At 40.5% G+C, this 25944-nt stretch overlaps 3 protein-coding genes and 1 long non-coding RNA gene across 7 annotated transcripts in view; 2 read left to right on the forward strand and 2 right to left on the reverse strand.

Annotated features, from left to right (window-relative positions):
* Positions 1-962, reverse strand: part of atp10d (ATPase phospholipid transporting 10D) — a 39835-nt gene extending 38873 nt beyond the window's left edge. The window contains exon 1 of one of the 2 annotated variants that reach the window (XM_069535366.1): positions 938-962. The gene's annotated coding sequence lies outside the window, so the exon portion shown is untranslated. Of the gene's footprint in view, positions 1-417; positions 555-937 lie in introns of those variants that run through there. The other variant, XM_069535365.1, reaches the window with a different exon arrangement.
* Positions 581-7923, forward strand: commd8 (COMM domain containing 8). Its single transcript, XM_069535368.1, has 6 exons — positions 581-721; positions 903-1096; positions 2127-2282; positions 2535-2687; positions 4401-4556; positions 7214-7923. The coding sequence occupies exons 2-6, from the start codon at positions 1052-1054 to the stop codon at positions 7232-7234; spliced, it is 531 nt and encodes a 176-aa protein (XP_069391469.1). The 5' UTR covers positions 581-721; positions 903-1051; the 3' UTR covers positions 7235-7923.
* A 7146-nt stretch (positions 7924-15069) lies between these two features.
* The window catches only part of gabrb1 (gamma-aminobutyric acid type A receptor subunit beta1), a 50720-nt gene continuing 39845 nt past the window's right edge, over positions 15070-25944 (reverse strand). For all 3 annotated transcript variants that reach the window (XM_020084602.2, XM_020084605.2, XM_020084603.2), the window contains 4 exons: positions 24937-25080; positions 21947-22099; positions 16801-17054; positions 15070-16080 (listed from right to left, as the gene is read on the reverse strand). In XM_020084602.2, the coding sequence (XP_019940161.1) occupies positions 15739-16080; positions 16801-17054; positions 21947-22099; positions 24937-25080 (893 nt within the window). In that variant the 3' untranslated portion in view covers positions 15070-15738. The remainder of the gene's footprint in view (positions 16081-16800; positions 17055-21946; positions 22100-24936; positions 25081-25944) is intronic.
* LOC138412189 (uncharacterized) lies at positions 19316-24275 on the forward strand. Its single transcript, XR_011244674.1, has 3 exons — positions 19316-19758; positions 22553-22725; positions 24084-24275. It is a non-coding gene; the product is annotated as an uncharacterized lncRNA (long non-coding RNA).

Below are 25944 nucleotides of genomic sequence, written 5' to 3' on the forward strand. Positions count from 1 at the left end.
TCCAGAGGATTTCATTTTTCACTTTTGGTCAAAACAACACTAATGGGAAGGTCTCCTCGGGCTATGGTATCTACACTCTTCTGATGTGCCTGCTTATCACCTCAGGCGTTTCAGAGGGATCTAATGTGCTGGTTTAATCTGTCGGTTACACGTCGCAACAAGTCCACAGACAAATAGAGCGTCTGTACATGTGATCTGTACTTGTGATCTGTTCTTGTGATCTGTACATGTGATCTGTACATGTGATCTGTACTTGTGATCCGTTCTTGTGATCGGTTCTTGTGATGAAGCAGCAGTTCACCGGAGGATCCGTTGATACCTCGTTCCTCGCTGTGTGTTCGCCTGCGTTTGGTTCACCATTACTGAAATCAACGAAGCGATCGCCCGCCGCCTGGAGCCACACTCACAAACACTCACCCGGCCGCTGTCCGTCGCCTCTGACGTTTGGTTCCGCTGGGCCCCCCGGGTCACGACATCCCTGTGTGTCGGCGCATGAGGATGAGCGAGGCGGGGAGAGCGGCTCATAAACAGCCGCTCCGCATCACAAACCAGGATGTGAACTAGTGCCCGAGCTGCGAGACGTTCCGCACCTCCAGCACAGCGTAGCACAACCGAACTTCACTGACACCGCGCCATGTTTTCAACGATTATCCCTGTATAAGCAATAAGAAATCAATTCCGTTCAAGACAACACTACGTCTTGAATTGCTGGGCCTTTGTGGTAAGTTCAGCGATCGAGTGATTTCTATGAATTGAGTGCTGCCCCCATAACTATGATCAAGGTCACGCTAAATCCTAAGTCTCACAATTGAATTCAGCGTCCCAGCAAAAATTAACACCAGTGATGAATCAATACAATAAATCTAAACATGATTAAAACAGATCAAACTGTTTTTCTACAGCAAAATACCCCTGCACACATTTAGAAACAACTCACTGGAGACGAAGAAGCTAGTTTCACCGAGCTCTTTGAACGCAGCTCGCGGCGTCATGTGACTGACATCAGCTGATCATCAGCAGCAGGAGGCGGAAGTGCAGTGAAAATGAAAACATGGTGGCCTCACTGAGCAGGTTACCTGTCACGGACTGTCTGAAGGTGAGTGCCCAGCTTCACTCAGCAACCACGGCACGAGTCCGGCCTCCTCGAGCGACTCAGGCAGCAGCGATGAGAGAACAGTCCCAGTTTACCTTCAGAGCTTTCACGGAGAGCTCATCGCAGTCTCTCCGAACCTGCCAGCAGCAAATACGATCGTTTTTAAAGATGAGTTAAGTTTCTGATCCTTATGGATCACACGTCTTCCATAGTGAAACACTCCAACCTCTGTCAAAGCAAAGCTCGGAAGCGAAGAGGCCGCTGGCAAAGTGTGTGTGTTGTATCTAAATGTGGGAGTTCATTATATACGTTATTATTCATTGTCCCGTTGTTTAAAATGTATGGAGTCTAGTGTGGCACCAAAATTATAACAAGTGTCAGAGTTCGGCTATAATCAATAAATACATTGACATATGTAATGCATCTTAAAATAGTCTAAATAATATATTATATATATATATATATTATATATTATATATTATATAGTATATAAACAGCCTTTACAAAGTGGATCAAGAAGAGGACAAATATAATAATATGACTAAATCAATACAATATATTTTCAAATCAAAGACAGCTAATGATATAATACAAAGTCTAAAATCAAAGAAAACAGATACAATAATATATAATTTAGTTTTTTGTTATATGTTTTTTACGAATGTGATATGTTTTACTGAATTACAACACAGTTACTGATCAGTGTCTGTCAGTCTTAGGGATCTAAATGGGTTTGTGCCGTCCACTGCTCATTCTTTGACTGAGTCTTCGTCATCTCTCTTCAATCTAAATCTAAAGATTTGCACTGAAAGATTAAATCAGTTCCATCTCCGAGATCTCTGATTGGTCAGCCTTAACACACAAGACTGGTGGTATATAGCCATTCAAGCCGTGTCCCCAGATCAACACACAGCAGTCAAATTAGATCAGATTAGTTAGATTTCATGTACTGCTTTAAAAACCAAAATCTTAAACATAAGTACACAGACTCTACTGAATGAGTATGCAGTCCTCAGTACTGTCTGGTGTGCAGCTTTGTCACAAGGTGGTGGATGGACTGTGTGGCCGGGATGCTCCTCGCCGGGCGGATTACAGCGCCACCTGGAGCCTGGAGGAGTGGCTGGCGCTGCTTGACTCCCTGACTGCCTTCTTCCGTCTGGCAGTGGGGAACAACAGCTCAGATGAAGAGGTTGGTACTGAGACAGGAGGAGAGAGAGTTGTCTTTGATTACTGGGCTATCAAAGATAATAGACTACTCACAAGATCATTAGTTTAAACACGTCCAGGTCCATGATGTTGAGCTGTGTTTTGTGACCTCCATATGATGACGAACACGGCACATGTTCTGTGTGAAGGAAGCATGTTGAAGAGGGGCTGATCTGGTGGTTGTAGCTGCTCTCAGGTCAGATTCTCAGCTCTCCTCCTGTCTCTCTGTGTACAGGTGCTGGCTGGGCTGAGAGATGTGGTCAGCAGCCACGCTGAGATGTTGCTCAGTGTGCTACGAGCCAGAGAGGAGGAGATCCACCGCGCTCTTTTGGACAGAACCAACTGCATCTCCTCTGCTACTCTGCAGGATTTTGACTGGCAGCTGAAGGTGACCGGACGCTGCGCGTGTTTGCGTTTCACCGGCTCTGTCCTGTATTTCAGATTTACCATCATATTCTAAAATCAGTGAAGAGGCGTTAAAGCATTGGCACACTGCAAACTCCCAGTTTTGGCGAGACTCTTCTTATTGCGTGCATGAGACATGGCAACACGCGGGACAGATGGTCTCCTGCAGGTGATCATTTGGCACACATCAAGTGACAGCTGGCAAGATGAGACGCATACATGACAATGTTGCAACCCCATATTCTCCGTATTTAAATGTTTATCTTTCAATATATTTGCTTATGTGGCATAAAAAGATAATGTGAATCTAATTCCCTGATACAATTACAACTACTCTAACCATGACACATAAATGAGCAGCAGGATTGCATGAAATGATATCGGCATCAATAAAAGAATCATGGTTTGTAATGAAAGAACATGTAGGATCGGCAATGTCAAGGAGAAGTACTACCCTCACTCCTCAGGTGTAATAGTGACGCAGTTGAAAACAAAGTACTGTAATGTTGCTAAAAACACTTACACATTACTTCACCAAGTTACTACATTATACACTATAGGAAACACTATATACATACATATGAGACAATATATTGCAACACTATGCCAACAGCAAGGTTAAATTCAAGAGCTCTGGAAAGGGATCATTCACAATGATTCATGGGATGCGTAGTTCCTTCACTCCTAAAATAATTATGAATACAGTCCTGTACATTGGCATTTTCCGCTCCATATTTATTTGCCCCATGTTTAAATGTTTAATGGTCACAATTCATCTTGGAGCTGGTCAGCCTGGTTCCAGAATGTAATCTCCCTGACTACAAAATACACTGCTCAAAAAAGTAAGGGAACACATAAATCACTCATCAGATCTTGATGAGCAAATAATTCAAGTTGAAAATCCTTTCTGCTGTACACTGTATAACTTGTTGAGAACAAAATTACATAACAAAGGTCAATGGAAACCAAAATCATCAAGATCATCTCCTTCCAAACCTGGATCAGTTATCAGTGAGCTCCTGGACAGTCTGTGGCAGTACATGGTGGCATCGGGTACACGATACATAATCTCCCATAGGTGCTCAATAGGATTTAGGTCCGGGGAACATGAGGGCCAGTCCATGGCATCAATGCTTTCGTCATGGTGGAACTGTCTACACACTCTGGCCACATGAGGCCAGGCATCGTCCTGCACTTAGCTTTTGCCACTTGTGCTTTCTAAATGGACAGATTGATAAACCTGATTTTAACTGACTTGGTGTTTTACTGTGACCATGAAATGTCCCCTAATTAGTTTTGAGCAGTGTATATACTGTGTATATATATATATCCTACAGTGGATTATTTGAGCTAAGGCAAGCTGTATAGTCAGAAGGTCAGAACGTTTTTGTATTTCGAGACAGAATGATTCACATGTCACAGAAATAACACTGTGTGTGTCTGTCATTTTGAAAAATTGAAAAGGTATTAATACTGACGACTAAAACAGAATATAGGATGCTCTTGCCAGTGACTGACCTGGATCTTTTGTGTTGGCTGAATATAGCACAATATTGAGAACACAGCCCCATGAGGACAATTCATACCAAAGTTCAAATGATGTCAGGAAACAGACTGTCCCCTCAGGCTGTTCCCGCAGTGCCACCGTGTTCTCATCACACCTCCTCTCTTCCTGTGCCCCGTCCTCTTCTCCCAGTTGGCTCTGTCCAGTGATAAGATCTCATCCCTCCACACTCCTCTGCTCAGCCTCAGTCTGGACCTGAGAGAGAACGGAGACCTCCGGCCCGTCACCATGGAGATGAACCGAGAGGAGCTAAACACCCTCATCAGTTCGCTGGAGGCTGCTAATAAGGTAGACACAAAGGAATGCTAAATACTGCGTGTGTGTCTTGTTTGCATGGGGGAGAGTTTACCTTTAGAACACGCTCTGCTCTGGGCCTCGACGTTTCTATTGTGAATGATTTGGACTCCAGTCAGGTGACTATCAGTTGTCATGCGAGTCTGAGCAGAGAGAACAAATAAGAACAAATGAAATAGAATTAAGGGTCGGCTGGGTTTTTTTTTTTTTAAAGCTAGCGTGGTGCTCTGAAAGTGCATACTTCCACAAAGGCTAACGCTCTATCACGTCATGTCAAAGCAGTGTTTCCTATTAATTATCTTGACTGTGGCAGCCTGCCATTATCTAATTAGTTCCGCCACAGATTCATAATGAAAGATAAAAATGATAAAACACTTATCATAATAACTGTTTTGGTGTTTGGCTCTTGTCACTGTGTTGTATAGCTGTGTGCAGCACTATTTGTCATGTGCTCGCTTGCGCTATCGTGCAGAAATATTTTTACAGTCCACGCAGACGGCCTTACCTCATAGTTTCAGCTGCAGTTTTGCGCGCACCCGCAAGTGGCATGTAATGCGGTTATCTCTTGAGTCTGCGTGCCTGTCCCTCCAGATCTCGTGAGAGTGACCTTCATGTACGTGCGTGTTCATCACTGCTGCCACCATCGATTGAATTAATCCTCTTAAAAACACTGTAAAGACAGTCAAAAATGTTTTCCTGCAGCTGCATATTTATTTAGATCTGTTCCAAAATTGAATGGGTTCTTGCTTGTGCCAGGTCCCACCCCTTTAAAAAATGAATGGTAATCAGTTCAGTAGTTTTTGCGTATGTGAACCAACTAACTAACTAACGCTGATGAAAACATTACCTCCTCGGTGGAGTTAAAAAAACCTGGTAACTGACCCACCGACAGTTTCTGGGGTGTGGTTTGTTAGTATAGAAAATAATAAAGAATAACAGAACTTTTAGCTCCAGCTCTTTTCTTTTTTTTTTTAACAGATGATCCCACAGCTGAGAGGCTCTAAGTTAGACCAAGGGTTACACTGGCACTTTTCAAATATGAATGATTCAGATATTAGACATTTATAAGGTATCAGAGGAAACACTGCCAGCTGTTAAAAGTTTAACTCTGATGAAGAACAAAACCTGGGTGTCAGGACAGTTACAGTATAAAGCCAGAGCTTTTTCTAGGTAGTAGGAAATTTAATAAATATTGTTCCCCTTCAAAATCCCGGCGTGTGAAACTTGTTGGTTCGCACCCAAGAAAACTTGTATGTTCTGCCAAAGAGGCTTCTACAAAATACTGAATGAAGGGTCTGCTTACTTATGTAAATGAGAGGTTTCAGCTTAAAATTTCACATTTTCACTTTGCCATTTGGGATGTTGTCCATAGATTCAAGATTAAATAGTTTAAAATTACATTGAGAACAGCAGAAAGACACTCAGTGGAGAGCATATACCTTCGATAAGCCCCAACAGTCGTCTAGTCAATCAAAGCGCAAACTACAGATTTTAAAATTTCTGATTTTTTTTTCAATAATGATTCATGAATTATTCCTTTGGAAATGAGTGAACATTTTAAAGAATGCGAAAAAAAAAAAAACATTCTACATTCTTCCACTAATCTGCTCAGATGTTTTTGTGGAATCTTGTTAACAAACACACAAATGGACAGGGGTGAAAACATAACCTCCATGGTGGATGTGATAATTCAGCGTGCACAAAGTGAAGATTTTCTGAGGCTACTGTTAATCAAGCCATACAGGAAGTGATCTAGTTAACTGCTGGCCACATAAATGCCAGGATGTACGGAACAGTATCGTAAACATAAAAAAGCAAAGTGTGTTATGTGGTAAAAAACATTCATTTTTCCCCCATTAAGAAACAGTGAATACAAACTAACACACACACACACACGTTTGTGTGGACATGGGGAATAGAATATCAGAATGACTGTGTCATTTATTTATTTTCATTGTTCTATAACAAGCAGACAGAAGCTGTGCGGCACACAGTGTTTGGTTCTCTGGGGAAATTACTTTATTTACTTGTTTATTAAAAAGCATATGAATAAAATACAATATTCTATGGGCTATATTAAAGATTTATGACGTAAGTAGGAGTCAGTGGAACTTGGAGTCTGAGAGCCACAGATAGGACGAGTGGTGTTATCACACTCACCCCTCAGAGTCTGTCAGGCTGAGACCATCTCCCTTCTCTCTCAGCCTCTATTTATGAACACGCCGTGGATGACGGGTGAGGAACCATCTGGCGAGCTGGTGCAGTCGTGTCAGGCACAGCACTTCCTGTCAGCGACTCGAAATTCACACGTTAAGCTTTTGCTCAGTGATAAAACGACTTCATTTCAAGTAAAAACAGCAGCGTTTCTAAGTGAAGATTGAAAAGACATTAAGATATCGACTGAAGTAGTGTTGAATTTGTTCTTTAATAGGATCCATTAACAATAAGGATACATAAACACCAACATGTCCCTTTAAAGCTGCATGTTTTCCATTTTTTCCCACTTGGCTGCAGAAGTTAAGACCAAACTAAAATGGCATAAATGATATGGAGTTACCGTATGATTTAATCAAGAGCGACACAATCGCATTACAGTGGTTCTATTATTTATTGCCAAGATGAAAACATTGACCTGTATTTGTGTCTTGCAGGTGGTGCTGCAGTTGAAATGATCAACCGATTGACGGAGCACTGATCCACGATTACAGGACGAAAAGTGCATGGATGTCGTGTTGCCCTGTCCCAGGATTGTGTGTGTTGCAGGCACAGTGGCCGTGTCACTTCCTTTGTCGTGTACACGTGTTTGCAGGTGAACACATGTTTTTTGCTGTGTGCTGTGTTTTGTCATGAAAATGCTGAAGTAAATGTTCAGTTGCCTTTTTTATTTCACTGAATTAAATTCATCTACTCTCCATTCAAGTTCAGTTCGATATGAGTTTACATACAGACAGTAAGGAGAGGAGATACGGCCTTCGTTTAATGTCTTTATGAGTGGTACTATTATACGCACACACACACACACACACACACATAAAGACACATATATATGTCATTTCATTTCTTAGAAAAACTTAAGTGCTGCCTTTCCTGAGTTACTTTTTGAAAATGATTATTAATTATGTCTCCTGGGCCCTTAACAACCCAGAGAGCTTCCACACCCTGTCCTACAGAAAAGGTCAATAGAAACATTAGGGTTTTCAGTGGTTTATTCAATGGGAGTCAAATTAAGAATATTCAAGTAATTATTTTGACAGTTACGTGAAATATAGAATCCATGGGGAGAAATTAAAGATTTGTCATGAATAACTCTGTGTTCTGCTGAGAAATTGATACATTAAATCAATACATAAGATACCTGAAACGTTAACTTGATGTTTATTTTTTCACAGTTTCAGAAAGTTTTCAGACCACTTGGTTTTTTTGCATATTATTCTGTTACGCATACTTACGTTGATTTACATTGTCCATGAATAGCACTTCGTCACCTCTGACTCAGTTTAGTGGGACAGACGAGTCCTTTGTCTTTCTTCATTTGAAAGACCTGACCCGTGCTTTACACCACCGCTAAGAAAGTAAACACTGTCGCACAAAAATCAAATCACTCCTAAAAGGGACATGCTCCACAAAGTCCACTTCCTTTCATTAAGCCGTATTTAGCCTCACACTAACTTCAGGTAAACTTTGGAAAAACGTTTTTCTTAAACAATCTGAAGACTTTGTCCTGGAAGCATGTTTGAAGGGGATCTATCGTAGCCAGTTCTAATTAATTAATGAGTATTCTAAGAAATAAAACACGCAGTCAACATATGAGCAGGTCAGTACTGTTTCAAAATCGATTTAAAAATATGAACCTATACAAGAGATAGCAGAGATGTTGTGCTCTGGGTGAGTCAAGGTGACATTTGTGTCGAGGCTGTGGTCTTCCAGTTGATCCGACTGCTGGCAGCCTGATTAATAATAAGAATGGGCACAACTGCTGACAGACGCTGCCGTGCTAAATGTGTAAATGGCTTTGGTCTTCACTCCCACAGCTTCACGTTAATCATGAGAATGAGCGTTGTGGCTGACGGCTGCAGACATGCTAACTGGACTAATGGCATTCTCCTCCAGCCACAGCAGTTCCACTCCAGATCTTCAGTCTCTATAAAGACAGCTGCCGGAGAAAGAGGCTGAGTCAGTGCTGATCTGAACCAAAGCTTTTCCGCTGAGTTGAACTTGTGTGAACTTTCTGCATTTTGTTTTATCTCAGTGATGATCCCACAGGAAACATTGCGACATGTGCACATAGCATGGAAACGTGTTTAAATCACGAGCCTTTACTGTGCTTCCACTATTGACTGCATATAAAAATAGGTGACATGATGGCTCCCCACAACTAAAGAGCCTCAATTGCCCCCTGGTGGCTGGATGCAGGTTAGGTCACAAACACCACTTCCTCCAGGATAGCATTCTGCTTGCCGAAGTGTCCTTGGGCAACATAACCCCAGAGAAAGTGCTGCACATAGATGCACTGTATTAATGTGTGAGTGGGTGAGTGTTGCACTGCACTGTAAAGTGCTCTGAGTGGTCATCAAGACTAGAAAAGTGCTTTCTTTCTAATTATAGACCATTCACACGGACCGAACTATAAACTTAAAGGTTCAGCGTGTAGAATTTAGTGATATCTAGTGTTGAAGTTGCATGTTGCAGCTGAACACCCCTCACCTCACCCTCTCCTTCCAAACATGAAAAAGAACCTGTGGTAGCTTCAGTTGTCATAAAAACTCTAAAGGTGTTTAGTTTGTTCAGTCTGGACTAATGTTAAAAACATGGCAGCCTCCATAGAGAGGGTCCCCTTGATGTAAATATAAAGTATTTAAATATAAAGGACCTTTTCTGTGGTAAACAAAACTAAAATTCATACAATTTAGATGAAATGAACGAGTGAAAACATCATGAGGATTATTCTATATTAAATTTCTGCTAATAGTTTATTTTCACCTAAATCTTACACACTGTACCTTTAAAATACATTTTAACTTTTTTAAATGATGGTTTAGGTTATTTTAGGCATCACACTGATTTATGTTCAAATGTTATTTCTGTTAAGTTTGGTTTTAATTACTTATTTTATACTATAAAACTACTGTAAAATATGATTGACAGCTGAGCAACTTGACTTGGGATTGGTCGAGAACTGGTGGGACCTTGATACTGCGATATATACAGTCTATGAGTGTCACAGGTCCCAAGGCTTGGTTATTTTCAGGGTCCGGAGCTAAAGGTGTCGTCCAATTTCACATTGTCAAGAAGAATGATTAAAATGTCTGGATCCACGTCTTCAACTGAAGACCAAAAGTATGTTAGTTTCCTCCCTGGCCTGTGCCTCATCCCTCCATCCCTGCTGACAAACAAACAGACACAGAGAAGGGTGGTGCTTACGTATATGTCAACGAAAGGACACTTTATATGTAGTTGGTAGAGATGTCAGTGGTTTTATTTAAACTATTCTTTGAAGTCTATAAACTGACACAAAGAATTTATATTTTATTTTCTCCCTCTCACATGTATCCATATGCCCCCTCTCTCCCTCACTCTCTCCCTCACACTCTTTCTCTCTCCCTCACACTCTTTCTCTCATTCTCACGTACACATACAGTACACACACACACACACACACACACACAAGCATTCCTGCAAAGTTGTTTGTCTTTACACAACCAGCAAGACACGCATACGTCAAACACACCCACATCCCATTCCACGTGAGAACATATAGAGCACAAGAGAAAAAATGTACAGTAATTTTACACAATAAGAGTCCAGCACATGTCCTCTTCATCCACAGCCTGCAGGCAAACCAGTTGTTCAAGACTTCCATTAGCTCCTCGGTCCACAGAAAACATGTCTTTCAGCTCTGGGTCCTTTTGTTGCAGGGGGGAGGCGAGCGACTTCTTTTCTTTTTATTTCCACCTCCTCTCTGTCCTGTGCTCTGCTCATGTCCACAAATGGCAACGCTGGCAGCATGGAGAACAGCCTTGCCGGGGACTCGGAGGACACTGAATTCAAAAGATTGTCATCATAATGCTGGAATGTCTCACTACAATCTACGCTTAAATAATGGGACTGTATGTCAGAGCCTCAGAAAAGCTCGGAAGGTTTCCAATTTCTGTTTCTGGTGCTCCTTATTCTTCTTAATCTAGAAAAAAGTACAAGATGGTTTAGGAGTTAAGTTAAACCCTGTGAAAATATTGAGATTCTTGGTAAAGGCACAATATTCAGCCATGAGAAAGAGGACAATGCTATATTGTGTCCTGTTGAAGCCTATCTGGTTTTGCTGCTTTTTTTGTTTAAAGCCCTGATAAGACAAGCATTGGTCATAACCATCAAGTTGCCATACTGCAAACCTTTGTCCTCAACAAGCAAATCTATGAAGCGGCAGAAAGGTATTACCCCAAAGAAAAGCAAAAATAGCCTATATGGTAAAAGACAATCCTGGTTTATTACAAATAAGATCTTAATATGGTGACTTTGCTTATCATATCTTTCAGAAAAGACAAAGTTTGGAAAATACCCACTTGATTTCTTATGATCAATATATCGGGTTCACACTTCTTATGTGAACCCATGTGTGACTTTAGATCATATCAATGACAGCACTTTTATTTATAGCCTGTGTGATTGTCCGACTCCTTACTGTATGTTGCTGTGTTTACAGACCTCTGACTTAAATCCCATGAGAATAAATTTAGCACAAATGTAATAACTGATAGGAACAGTGGTCAAAGCTCCTGTATGAACATAATATCCAGATTCTGATAAACTAGAGATATCCTTAAAGGGGAATTCCACTACAGTGGAAAGTCATCACATTTGTCCCGGACCAAAGTGATCACTATAAGCAGTTAATTAGAATAAACGCTTTGCATAGATTCTGTATGATAGTCCCAGAACTTGAAGGAAAGTTAACATTGCACACTTGCAAATGCTACACACTGCCTCCACTGCTCACTCCCTTCCTCCCTCTCGCACTGTCATCGGTCATGTGTATAAAGTCAGACTGGGTAAAAACAACAGAATTTCTAAACTTAGACAATGACGAGCCGGAGGAGATGGCAGGGTGCGTTTGATCTGGCACGAGATGGTTTGCAGTGCGCAGCACGAATGAAAGAGACACAGAGAGGAGCAGTGGACTACTGACAGAGCTGGTAAAACTGCAAAACATAACTTTTTTCTGGTCCTAACATGTATGAAAAGACCCTAAATGAACAAAGAGGACTACTTCACTTTAACCTAATTACTTTGAACATTTTGTTCATTAGCAATTGTATAAGGACAATTCTGTCCCAAGCTTTTTGATCCATATAAACGGTTGATCACTCTGTGAAGAAGAAATGTAAAAGTGGTTTCCACTGTATTTTCAACCTGGGCCCATATGTTCACAAGAAAAAAACTTTTGGAATCCAGTAGACTGTCTCCACAATGGCAGCAGCTATAATGGAATCTTCTGGGACAATGATTACAAATCATAACATGTCCACGAAAAGGGCTTTTTAAACGAATAAAAGGCTCAAATTGTTATTCTGGATTTTTGCTAAGAGAGTTACAACATTACATGTCTCGCTCAACCAGCAGCACATTGTCCCTCGTCTGCTTGTTGTGTCTCTCTCCTCGTTTATGCTTCAATTTGTAGGAACCTTTGAATCCATGTACTACAAGGGAGGGCCATCGAAGTCAAATGCTTTATCATCCGCATCAGAAACAGATTCACCATGTGTAATGTTGCCATACTCTAATCAAAGACCCACAATGACATTTTGAGCCTATTGGTGATAAAAAACTTTAAGTGGACATTTTGTGATCTGTTCCAGTTGCCCTATGAGATTACATTGTGGCCACTGCCGCTGCCTATGAAGTTCTACTGGACTGATTCAAAAGTCTTTGGATTAACTTGTGCATTCATATACACACCCACATTTATAAACAAAGGGCCTCGGTTGAAAAAAAAACTCCACAAAAACAGAATTCCCCTTTAAAGCGAACTCAGCAGTTGATCCACTGTGACCTTTCACATCCCACTGCATTAACACAAACTCAGAGTCAAGCAAAATAGAAACCCTGCCACAAGCGAAGGAGTGATCCCTCCTTGCACGTCTCTACGAAAGCCAGCATCTCCAATTCCACTTTCATTTGGGCAGTCAGCAGGTGACAGGGAATGACTAGTATAAAAGCAATGGGTTACACAACGACAAATCTGGAACACAAAGAAACCAGGTTGGAGTGTTTGCTAAAGCAAACCCTCTCAGGTCTCAAATGTGGGAGGTATCAGGTGACTCAATGCAGGACAAAAAAAAAATTACACAAAGAGACAATGTGTTGGAGTTTATCAAGGGTGTAACAGCACGCAACCACACAAGGAACCTCACCTGTGTGTGGTTAACCTCTTATGTATGTTTTCAAATCGGATTTCTCACCTCGAGATTTTAAACACAATTTCAACGTTCAGTGCTAATGTAGGAAGTATGGTGTCCTGTGTACTGAGGCTGAGACTAACACTGCTGAACCGAAGGCATTGCTCAGATTGTAGGTTATTACACTTGAATGTGGTCAAATCAGATATGTGTGTTCAAACATCTTGTATTAACAATATCTATTTATCAAAAATATCCTAATATGGTTTGGATCAGATTTATGATGTGTGTTTTTTTTTTAGCTTTCTCTCATTTAAACCTGTACAATACAGGCATTAACACTTTATTCCAGTCCATACTTACCATGCATTCATATTGTAGAACTGCTTTTCTAATCAGCACAATATAAAAAATCATATTGTCAGTCAATGGAACTTTGCAGTGGTGACAATATTATTATTATTGATCCATCTGCACCATCATGATGATACAGTGAGTCTCTGACCTAAATACCATGAGGTCATGAATCAAACATGAAAACTGTACAAGCCATGGTGTGAGGTGCTAATGATTTGACAAGTCATGTCATGTCAAATACCCATGTTGATAGCAGCACCACGGCGTACTCCCCCTTCACAAACCAAGTTTAAATAAGTCTTTTTTTTTTTACAAATTGGTTCAGTACTTTTTTGTAATCTTGTTGACAATCGAACAGACGCTAATGAAACACACACCTTCCTTGGCAGAGGTAATAATGTTCCCTGTCATGTCAAACAATATCAAGGAATTGTTTGAGGAACACACAGGTGAAATAGCAAGGTCACACCAAGTTCTGTAATAAACCCTGCTAACGCTTTGCAATGAAAACAAATGCAACAATAAAAGCAGGTCCATCCATCAACCCTAAGAATGTAGAGAGCTGGTGTCAGCATGGTCAGTTATAACACCAGCAAGTTACAGGGCTTTGGAAAAACACATTATGACTTCTAGCAGCTGGTATCATGGCCAACATGGTATTGACAGTCATTGATTTCAAATTTTCTGGTCACTGAGTACATACTCTCAAACCCCAACCAGAAAATATACTGTAAGCCTGCTTGTAGGTTACTGTATATAATAAAACTTTTAGCCATCAGGCAGAGATATACAGATATAGGTTAAAGAATAATACTAAAAAAAGGGAGTTATTTTTACTTTCTGATCACCAAAGGCATTGATGAAAATTCTGTCAATGATAAGGATGGCATCCAGAGTCACAAGATCCCAATCCCACTGAAAATCTGTAGGGGAATTTGGAGCAACATTTTAGTCAACAATCTCCACCATTATCACCAAAACACCAACTGAGCAAGTACGTGTATCTTTTGGAAAAAAGGTCCATCCCTCAACATGACCACAAGTCTGTGCATGGTAAGTATGGTACGGCTAAAGTTAAGGTGAGACTTTGGATAGAGTCAAGCAAACCAAGATCGTGGTTTTGCTTGATACAAATGTATACAATATTATTTGTTAGTCTTTGACAGAATACAAACTCCAGTCTCCTGTATGAAAGTCAGACTCTATAGGTTCATCCATGTCCTCAACCTCCACACCCTTACTATATCCCTTATTATACCAGAGACTGCAAATGACACAATACTTCCTTCAATTTCAATCAACCTATTCTGTAAGTGTGGATTCATCCATTATTTTCAACACACTGATACTAGGTATTTCATCACGAGCAGCGTGTTTTATCAGGGCTTATCATTTTGAATGTGGTTTTGAAAGCATGGTGACATCATTGGTCAGTCTTTACCTGATTTCCTTTAAAGAAAATTGCATTGCACATGCTCACAGACACTGTGAGAATATTGTTGGTACAAATCTGACTACAATTTTTTCGTTTGAGAGATTAGTGTGAATTCCAATTAATATCTGCCCTGTGCTTATCTTAAATGCAATGATTGTTCAAAAGCATACAGTATAATGATTATAATAAAGGGCCCAGTAGAGCCATGCAAAGCTTTTTTAATAGATACAATATGAAGGGAACTGAATTTGTTGTTTTGCACTGCAAAAGCAGATAAATGCACATGCACTTGGCACAATCCTAACAAAATCATGTAAATCTTGAAAAGCAAAGGTAACATGTTTATTAGGTCACAAATGGCTGTCAAAGAAGGATTTCTACACAATGGTACAACCCAACTCCATAAACATTACCCCAGTCAGGGCACTGAGCTTGAACCCAACGAAGATTACCTTATTATGATGGCATTCACCCAAACATCTTCTATTTAACAGCTGGCTGAGGTTCAGTCACAAAACCAAGTGAAAACCTCTTCAGTTACCCACTGTTTTTGCACTGGGCTTCTTTATCTTGTTTTTTTTTTTCACCTTTAAGCAAATTAAATGTTGTGTTGCATTCACATGCAAAATGTGAGATAAAAGAAGAAGGTAAGAAAAAGAGAACAAATGAAAGACCATTACCCATAATGTTGGGGTCACCAATGTCTTTTTGGCAAGTTTGGACTTAGAAATACAATACCTCTAGTGTGTCTAATATTTCTATCTATATCTATTTTGTTTGGATGAGTACAGTAAAAGTGATAGGTTTTTTTTTATAAATTATATCTCTGTTTTATATTATACCTCTGTTTTAAATTGTATTTACATTGTAAAGTCACCCAGTACTACTCTTTCCAAAACAGTATTTATATAAATGGATTATTTTCATTGCTGTACAAGACCTAGGTAGCTTTTCACTAGCAGTGGTGCTGCCACACAGGCTCACTACTGCCACCCTAGTGGACATAGTAAAGCCAGTAGACTAGGTTGAAGAAGGTGAATGCAATGGGGAAGACGACACGGGACCACTTGTCTATGGCGTTGACATCCGTGAGGTCAGGGATCTTGACTTTGAGCTGCGAGGCCCTTCTCCTCAAGCGGCCCTTCTTATGGCCCATTGGCCGATCAATGGCCGGTCGTCCGTACAGGTCTCGGCTGGTCATGGGCTTGCGGTACTGTATGCTGGCACTGTCGTAAGAGAACATGGTAGCCCGAGGGTCGTTGAGAGCTCCCATCATATCTGCTCCACCCATCTCACTGGTTAGGTTGGTCAGTAGGATGTTGCCATGAGCATCCACCTGAGGGAAGTTGCCATAGTTTATTAAATTTATTCAAAATCCAAATAGTCACAAAAACCAAAGGCTGTCCCCCTAATTACGTGCATCATTTTATTTTGGTGTTTTATAACATGTCTTGGACTGCCCCTTTCAGGTTAGAGATAAGGGATCTGTATGTAAGATTTATTTATTTTTGTACAGCAGCGACAGCAGAGTCAATATTGTTTTCACTGGTTTACATTGCAGCACCAGCATAAAAGCTCATAATGCAATTGCCCCGCTTATAAAAGTGTGCAGTGGATACAGTTTGGGATAAACACATCTTACACCTTGCATTGTAAAATGTGAATATAAAAATTCTTTATTATTTTGCAGTCTTTATATATTTCTCAACACAATCACTTGTGTCACTTTTTGACTGCGCATATCTGGTAAAAGCACTTTTGCATTTATCTATGGTCTATCAATTAGTTGGTTTAAAGAATAGTCAATAGACCTGTTTCTCATTTAACAGAGTATAGAACTGCATTAATCCAAAAGATATGAATAGAATTTACCGTATGTGGCTTTCCTTTCATCTTTGTTGAGGAAATGAAACTTGAGTAAAAGGCATTATTAGCCTTACACAGCAATCAGTATTGTAATCATGTGCCAACAGCACCCGAGGACCAGCTCAGCTTGGTGAGTCAGGCCTCTACGTCAACAACAAAACATAATAATTACACAATATATTCTGCCCACCTGCACTTTGTTGCTCTCCATTCTGCTCCTATTCTCATTGTTGGTTTTGGCAGCCTTTTCTGCTACTTTCTTCTGTAAGTGAGGACCACGGCCAAAGAAGATGTAGTTGACAAAGGCATACTCCAGCAATGCCAGAAAGACAAAGACAAAGCAACCCATGAGATAAATGTCAATGGCCTTGACATAAGGGATCTTGGGCAGCGTCTCCCTTAGGTGGGTATTGATAGTGGTCATGGTCAGCACCGTGGTTATGCCTGCAGACAAGCAGATGTGGTGGGTAGAAACAGTTAGACTGGGGTCTTTTAGCAACAGTAACTGGCAACACTGTTAGCTCAACTGGCCTGCAACTTTGTGCTCTCAAAGATGACAATAACAGTCTTACATTTTCATTCTCTCTTTGCATGGCACTATGGATATTTTAAACAAATGGGGTTAATTGAAATCTATTCAAGGGATGCATGCCAACATTGGTTATCCTTTAACTTCTCTTGTAGAGCATCAAGACTTTTTGGTTGTGAGGAAAAGGCCTCAAGTACTACTCTTTGGACTTTGGTACAAACATTGAACATCCGCAGGCAATACTTCATAATGAAGTTGGGAATTTTTATTCTAATTCCACCATCAGTATGAACATTTTTGGTTTTATGTTACAGTTTTTGGTTGGTTTGACTGAAATGCCTACGTGACAGGAATACGATGGACCTTGGGCATGCAGATGGGGAAGACTGGGAGTCTTACCACTCTACCCCTCAGCCACAACTCTCTCCTCATTCCAGACCCTGCCACACTTACTTCCCCAGCAGATATGAATTTGTCCAACCATTGTCACTTACCTTCTCAACTGTTTCCCGTTCAATCTATCAGTCGCACTTACTTTAATTCCTCACCAGATTGTCCGACAGGCCATAATCATTTCTGCCTTTTCTGCCTATATGTATGTTCTTCTGCATGACTCATTCCTGCCTTTTTAGACTTCTTGCCTCCCTTTGCCTAGTCGCGCTTCTTGTGCTTGTTTGCCTGATGGACTATTTATCCATGTTCAACACCTTCCTGTCCCCAGAAACCCAGTTAAAGCATACATTAAGAATCTTCCCATCTTGTTCATTATTTCCAAAAGAAAACTCACCTGCAACTCATCAAACCCCGGACATAAGCAAGTATCTTGGAAGAAACGTAATTCGAGTTCAAGGCTGCTTGCCTTTGGAGATTTGGCATGAATGTCCAGAGATGTCCTTTGTAAAACAGCGTGAGACTTTTTTTGTATATTTCCAAGAATGATGCTCATGAATAAGACAAGAACTGGCCTATACATACTAAAACTAATTACTCATTACTTATAGCCATTGTAACCCCCACGGAGCGCACATCAGGCAGCTGGTCAGTGCTGTTTCTGGTGTGAGGATGACCATCAGTGCCCTGGCAAGAAAGGGATTATTTTTGCGTCTGTCATCTAAACATGCTAACACAAGAAAAAAAAACTGTTCTCTCCGTCTTATTCCATGCCGTCTCTTCACCACAATAACTGCAGCCATCTGTGCGTAACGTTAGCACCTACTTTTCAAACAATTTTTTTCAGGCTTTGTAAATCATAACGCGTCTGCTAAATTAAAGTATTTGCATCTACTCAGTTAGAAATGCCCGATATTGCATATTCATTAAGGCAAACGTACTAAATGAACAGCATGTGTTATTCTGCATGCAATCCTCAGTGCGCACCGCTAGTAGATCAGCTTGCATGTTTTTGTGCGGGGGGAAATCAAGTTTGCACACGTTTTTGCACGCACAAACCTTTAGTAGATCAGGCCCTAAATGTACAATGTCTGTTCCTAAGTTTAGTCAAGTCAAGCACCAACAATGTCCAATGAAAGAGAGGTAATTTGATCCAGCCCAATATTATGTTTCAGCCCGATTTCATTGAGCTCTCCCTTAACTCAAGCTCAGATTGTTTAAAGAAAAGCTTATTTCAAAAACACCAAACAATGACACAACCAAGCCCATTCAGAAAGAGGCCAGACATGAGGAAGCATTTTTTACTTTCTGCAAAAGGTCATTCTCAAGACAAGCAGTTCTGGAGTCAGCTCAGAATGTTAAAAATTGGCATTTATAACATTTAATATCACTGTCAAAAAATGGGAAGAATAAGATTTTTCTGAGGCCATTATCAAGGAGTATTTTCTTGGGTAAAACTAACCTACATTCCATTAAAAACAGAAGTGATATCGTTTCAAGGTTATAGTGGATCACAACATTTGTGGCATTCAGAGGCATGGACTGACTGAGTAAGCTTGGCATTTGAGCACTTCCCTTATAAGGCTCAAGAGAGTGTCTGTTATTCGTGTAGTGAAGAACTTCTCCAGTCCATCTCTAGTGACACCTCTGATAAGTGCAAGGTATGGCATCGTGGAATGTCTGACAGCCACGTGCTTCTGAAAGTCAAAGATGGTCAGCCATTTCTAATACCCTCATTACCAGAGCATCAGTGCTTACCTTAGAACTTACTGACCTTATGTTTTATCAATGCACTGAGATATGTCCTGTCAGTATGTGGACCTGTTGCACACTCAAGGTTACTTGAAATTTGAGGGGGATGGATATTCCCATCAAAGACAATATGATCAAAGGCTGCATTGACATGTTATACTCCTCCGATATGAACAGAGCATGGGAAAGAATAATTTATTGCCCATAGTCATGTCTACCATGTATACAGTATGGGCATTTGATTATGTGATCCCTAGGTTGCTAAAATACTTTCATCAGATTCCTAACTGACAAACTAACAGACTAACAAACAGCTGCAGGCTAAACAAACCAGACATAGTGATGGAGGACAAAGAACAGAAGATGGCAGTAGTGATAGATGTGGCAATCCCAGTGGATAGTAACATCAGGAAAAAGGAGCATGAGAAGATTGAGAAGTACCAAGGGCTAAAAGAACAGCTAGAACAAATGTGGAAGGTAAAATGCAATGTGATCACTGTGAAAGTAGGAGTATTAGGAGCTGTAACCCCCAAACCTGGAGAGCGACTCCATCAGATTCAAGGTACAACATCTGAAGACTCTGTCCTACGCAGTACTGCAAACAGCTAAAATACTGCACATCCATGTATTTGTTTGACTGCTACTCTATCCCGAACAAGAAATCTTTAAAAAGTCTCCAAAGTGGCAAAATCTAGTGAAAAAGATTTTAAGTTAAGACTGCTGTTGACATTTTTTATCCACTTCAAGCTCATAGTTCAGCCCATTTGCAATGGCCTGGCCACTTGGAGCTAACTCTGCATTTAAATGATTCCATATTAATGTACGTATCATGGGATGCAGATGGTGATTATGAATGACACTAAATAAGCTGTGTAGAGCTACAAATAGCTGTGACTGCAGTGTATGAGTACATTACATGTCCAAAATCGTGCTATACACTATGCACAGCACATGTTGGGTTGTGTCTAAGCGTGAAGGCTTGTGTGGGTGACCAGGTCTCCAACACAAAGTTGAGCCACATGTCGGTGTTGTTTGCAATTGATTGTCCATGTGTATATTATGTGTTATAATCAATTTATTTGTGACATGAAAGTTGGGCTTAGTCAAGCTTTTCTTACCCTTTGCCTTCACTTAAACATGTTTTATATACTGTAATATCACGGATGACGACTGCTTCACATTATAGATTCCTTCAAAATCTACCAAAGTGGGAGTAATTATGTAGCTGTGCTGAGCTCCGACTCACCTCTGGCTGACACACTGACACAGCTTCAGTAATGGGAGACTTATTGCTGTTATAAAAACTGGAATGGTTTGGCCATTAACTTGATGGGCCTTTGTCACCACAGTAACTCAGGCCAGCTGACACAGAAGGCTCTCCCTTGCCCCAATTGCAATGTGAATTCAAGATTGACTTTGTGGTTAGAGTTGAGTAGTCTAAGAGTTGACAGGCCATATTTGATACTATTTCAACCAAATCCACCAAAGTCACATTAGTGTAATTTTGTATTTGTGTAGATGTTAATATTTCTCTGGAGGGTTAACATTTCAACCTTCTGGTGGCACAGGTGGTGTTTATGATATTCCACATAAATAGTAATTTTGCGGAACATCAGAGGAAGCATGTAGTTAAAGTTTTTAGTACTAAAATACTACAATTTTACTGAAATAAAAGCAGCATAGTAGCATCAGCATTTCACTACATATATCATATTCATTCAACTATTCATTCATTTCTTTTTTTTCAATATGTTTTTGTGTATCTTCACTAATAATTTGTTCACAGATTGCATTCATATTCACATTCACCTTTTTTGATAAATAGAAATATTTCCTGCATATTCACTCAGATGCAAATATTTCAGCACTACAAATGTTTTCTTTACGTGTAAGATTTAAATCTCTCGTGTACGTTTATGTTACAGGTTTACAAAGGATGATTCACAACTACATACACATTATTAATGTCGCTTTACAACCTTCAAATCTTTTTTAGCATAATCTGAGCCCATATTCATTCTGATTGGTATTATTGTGTGCACCACTCTGAACATGGACTTAAAAAAGAGGAGACAGGGAATGAAATAACAGCCAAACCTAATCAAGATAAAGGCTAAAAAACAGTTTCATGTCCCTGTGACCAGATAAAACAGAATTTAAAAAATAGAGCTTTTTTGGCAAAGTCACAGCAGTTCTATGTTCACAGAAGAGAAAATAGCACCACCCCCACTGTGAGACATGGAGGAGGCTCAGTTTTATGTTGTCTCTTTGCTGTGTCTGGCACAGGGAGCCTTGAAACTGTGCACGGATCAATGAAATCAGAAGGTTATAAAAGCATTCTGGAGCAAACCATACTGTCGAAGAGCTCTGATTCATTCATGAGTCCTGGCTCCTCCAACAGAATAATGACCCAAAACCCAAATCTAAAAGCAGCCAAGAATTGATGAGAAAAAAACACTGGAGTACTCTGAAGTGGCTTCCTCTGAGTCCTGCTCTCAATGCAACTGAGCATCTTTGGAAAGCTCCAAACTTACAGTTGGGGAAAGGCACCAATCAAACCTGTGAACTGGAGATGTTTGATGTACAGCCACTCCACTCACACAACTAAGAGTTATAGCAGCAAACCTTGCAGCTGATCTGTGAAGAAATAAAAAAGGTCACTGACCTAAGGCCACTCTGGCAGCCGAGGCATCATAGTTGATCCAGAAGGAGACCCAGGAAAGGATGGTGATCAGGGTGGAGGGCATGTAGGTTTGTAGGATAAAATAGCCAATGTTCCTCTTCAGCTTAAAACTCAGGGACAGACGTGGATATGAGCCTGTGGAAGACAACAGTTGAGTTTGCTTTGAGTGAATATAATATAGGGGGAAGAGTCTGAGCAATCGTACAGCCTTGGAAAAAAAGCTGAAGAAGAACCAGCTGTTCAAGTTGTTAGTCTGGTTATAAAAGAAAAGATAAGATAAAAGAGGAAAAAGAGACTGAAAAATGGTTTCACTGACAGAGCAGCAGCCTTGTCTTTGCACAAAATGTGATTAATTTATCAGTCATCAACACATCAGTGGAGACCTGGATCTCTGCTGTGAAACTAAAGAACAGTGTTTAACCTCTGGACAAAAGTAGTTCCTCAACGCTCAACCATAATTTTCTAAAGGTTAATGTTTCCTCAACAAAAAAAAGTGTGACAATGAAGCAACATGTTATTAATCCACTGACTTTTGGTCAGCATTTATAGGAATTATTTTCATTTTTCTTTCTTTTCTCTCTACCATAGAGTGAAATCCAGGAATAATCGCAGAACGTGTGGGCTCTGTTTGCTGTATCCTTGAATCTGTGTGCTCAAACAATGAACTATACTGGCAGGGGCTTTAGCCCCTGGCAGCTCTAACCAAGCCAGGCAGGTCACGGCGGTAGAGGCCAGATGAGAATCAGCACCCGGTCCTCCAGGTAGGTGGTTGGGGGTGGGGCCACCTACAAAACCCTTGAAAACTACCATCATGATGGGACACGTCGAATGCTACTACAATGGACCCTGTAGTGGATAATCTGCTTGGGAACCAAAATTAAGATCTGACTTTGAACATGGAATACCCCCACCATGTTAGAAATATATAAAACTGTGCGGGTCATCAATGAGAGGAGGAGGTATAGATTAGACATCCTGGGATGAGATCCTGAGATGAACCTAATCCACTGAACACATTGAATATGGAGGGTTCCATATGCATGCTAGTTGTGTATTTCTTTATTTTCTGAACTGAGTTAATTATAGCCAACAGAGAGTAAATCACAAACAGTGATGGCATCTGAAGGCTGAAGATAAGTCCTTACATATCACACACTATGATTTTATCTACCGACTAATATGACTAATGACCAATACTGACTGACCCAGACTGGAACAGGCCTTGTCCAACTTGGTTTGATCAGTCATCACACTTAAATTACATTCATATCAGTAAGCGTGTCCCTTCCCTCAGAGATATTATCTGACAAGTTATATATTATATTATTATGATTTACACCATGACCACTTGCCAACATCATAGCAGATATAATCAAACTAAAAATATAGATATTAGTTACATATATAGTTAGTTTTAATCTAACTTTTCAAAATATCATGGTTCCCGAGTCTCATATGTTAATAATTTGTATTTCTAGGTTACATCCAGTCAAAGTCTATTCTATAGGGCTACTTTTAGGTTCCATTTGCCAGAAGCACAATATCTCATACCATTCCTTTGCAGACCACACTAAGCTTTACCTCCCTGTAGAGGCCGCTGACAATGAAAACTACAATAATGCTGTTAATTCTCCTGATGACTGTCTCTAATAACTAAATGGTTTGTATTTATAAAGTCTAATCACAAATTAGACAATTAAACAAGATTAAAACAGTGGTTTTGTTTGGTCTCACTCTCTATGGAGAGTAATACATACATACCAGATTCAAAATCTTGGTGTCATATTTGACCTTGTGTTGACATATGACAAACATACCACAGCTGCTGTGAAATGTTGCCACTTTCAACTAAGGAATAAAACAAAATGTAAACCCTCCCTTACCATTAACTTCAAATTGTTTAATCTAGTTTTATCTTAATCTCGTCACGACTGGATTATTATGGTGCCCTCTACTTGGACATCAGGCAGTAATCTCTGTCCTGTTTGCAGGCAGTGCAGAATGCTGGACACCTTACCAGCACCAGGAAGAAAGACAGCATCTCACCTTAACTTGCATCACTAGACTGGATTCCAGTAAAGTATATGACTCAGCATAAACTCATTTTATTTGTTTTTAGAGCTTCAAATGGACTGGCCCCCACAAAACCTGAGTCTGAGCTTCTGTGCCCCTTTCCACTCCTACGACTCTCAGATCCTCTGACCAGCTGCTCCTGGCTGTCCCTTGCTCAAGAGTAAAGGAGATTGACGGTGATTGTACATTTACCGTTGCCACTCAAAAGATTTGGAACAGTTCACCATGCGTTTGCCCTCCATTGAAATAATTAGGTTTTAATTTATTGTATTTCATCCTCTTACTTCTATTTGTTTAGTAATAATTGTACAGCACTTTGGTCAAGAATGGCTCTTAAATGTGCTTTAAGAATAAATTTCACGTAAAAGCAAGGGTCTTGGAATTAATGCTCCACCAGACGTCTTAAGATCCCGAAAGATACATCGCACCAATTGCTGTCAAACCCAAGAAGACAGGGATAGGGCTACAAGCTAAGGCTACCAAATACAGTTGATATTATTTTAGTCATTCATGCAAATCTGACACACATTTCAAATTAACATTTGCATGGTGCTCAATGGGAACCTATTCATCCCCTTTTCTGTTGATCTTGGTGTTTACATAACCAAGTCCCAAGCTCCTTATGTGAGACTCAGTCATTGCTGTTATCACCTACAGTCTAATACTGTTGCATTGATTTAGAACAGCAAACAAACACCTCTGTTGATAATAACACCTTCGAATTGTTAAAATTGTTGTTTGAGTAAGCAACAGAGGAGTGAGCCAGCAGCTTTTCTGCACCATGGCCTATCGGCTATAATGTGTGAAATGTGGAGATTCAGTGAACACAGGCCAGGCTGACTGACTATGGCTCAGTAGAGCACATACAGTGACATTGGGCGTGAGCAGATACGACTTACCTGTGGCAAACACAGCCTTCTTGGAGAGGGTCTGGTAGTCTATGATGGAGAACTGGGGGAGTTCAATGTTCTCCACCCCAGTCACAGAGCCTGCGTTGCTTCCGCCCTGCCAGTAGAACTCGATGTCGTCAGTGGTGTATCCATCTGAGTGAGGCAGGGGAACACAACAAGTTCAACTTCAACTAAAATGCATGGGCCAGCACATTCAGACCCAGGCATACATCCCACATAGAGGAGGTAGTGCTTTCACACCTGCCATTTTAAACTTAGAACTCAAAAGCATTTTCTCACTAGGTACATTTCTCTTGGACGGTCAAGAGCAGTAGTTACATATTGAAACCCCATATCCTAAGACTACAGATGTTGCATTCTAAAAGCTGCTGTTAGAGGGTGTATCTCTCATGCATGTGCAGGGACCATCACTCTACCCAGGAGGACTCCTGCTAAAAAAATATGGGAGTTTCTCCAATGAACAGTGCAGGTCGGACTGCACTGATGGAGGGGAAGTTACCTTGTGTCTTTTCTTGTGTACAGGGCCGAGGCAGAGACGGCTGTGTCCATTATCTGTTGATCTGTGTTGTTTTCTATCAAAATACTAAGATTTGTAAAAAGTGCTCAGCAAAGGCTGTGTAGCCACATTCCACCACTATAGTCCAGCTGTTCAACTGAGGTTCTTCCTGGCTCTGCCCCAGACATCATACAGGACTATATTAAAGATCCATTAGCCACAGAATGAATCTGTCCATTCACATCACATACAGGTGCATGGTTCCTCTTTGTGGGTTAAAGGTACAGTGTGTAGAATTTTGTGATATTTAGTGTTGAAGTTGCATGTTGCAGCTGAACACCCCTCACCTCACCCTCTCCTTCCAAACATGAAAAAGAAACTGTGGTAGCCTTTAATTGTCATAAAAACTCAAAAGGTGTTTAGTTTGTCCAGTCTGGACTAATGTAAAAACATGGCGGCCTCCGTAGAGAGGGTCCCCTCCATGTAAATATAAAGTATTT

This window comes from Paralichthys olivaceus, chromosome 12 (assembly GCF_024713975.1).
Source record: "Paralichthys olivaceus isolate ysfri-2021 chromosome 12, ASM2471397v2, whole genome shotgun sequence".
Taxonomy (NCBI): Eukaryota; Metazoa; Chordata; class Actinopteri; order Pleuronectiformes; family Paralichthyidae; genus Paralichthys; species Paralichthys olivaceus.

Excerpts from the sequence above, each read along its gene's own strand:
- commd8 (XM_069535368.1), top strand. The coding sequence starts at position 1,052 with ATGGTGGCCTCACTGAGCAGGTTACCTGTCACGGACTGTCTGAAG. Across the intron at positions 2,283-2,534 it reads ACAACAGCTCAGATGAAGAG|GTGCTGGCTGGGCTGAGAGA; the intron begins GTTGGTACTGAG and ends CTCTGTGTACAG. Across the intron at positions 4,557-7,213 it reads CGCTGGAGGCTGCTAATAAG|GTGGTGCTGCAGTTGAAATG; the intron begins GTAGACACAAAG and ends TGTGTCTTGCAG.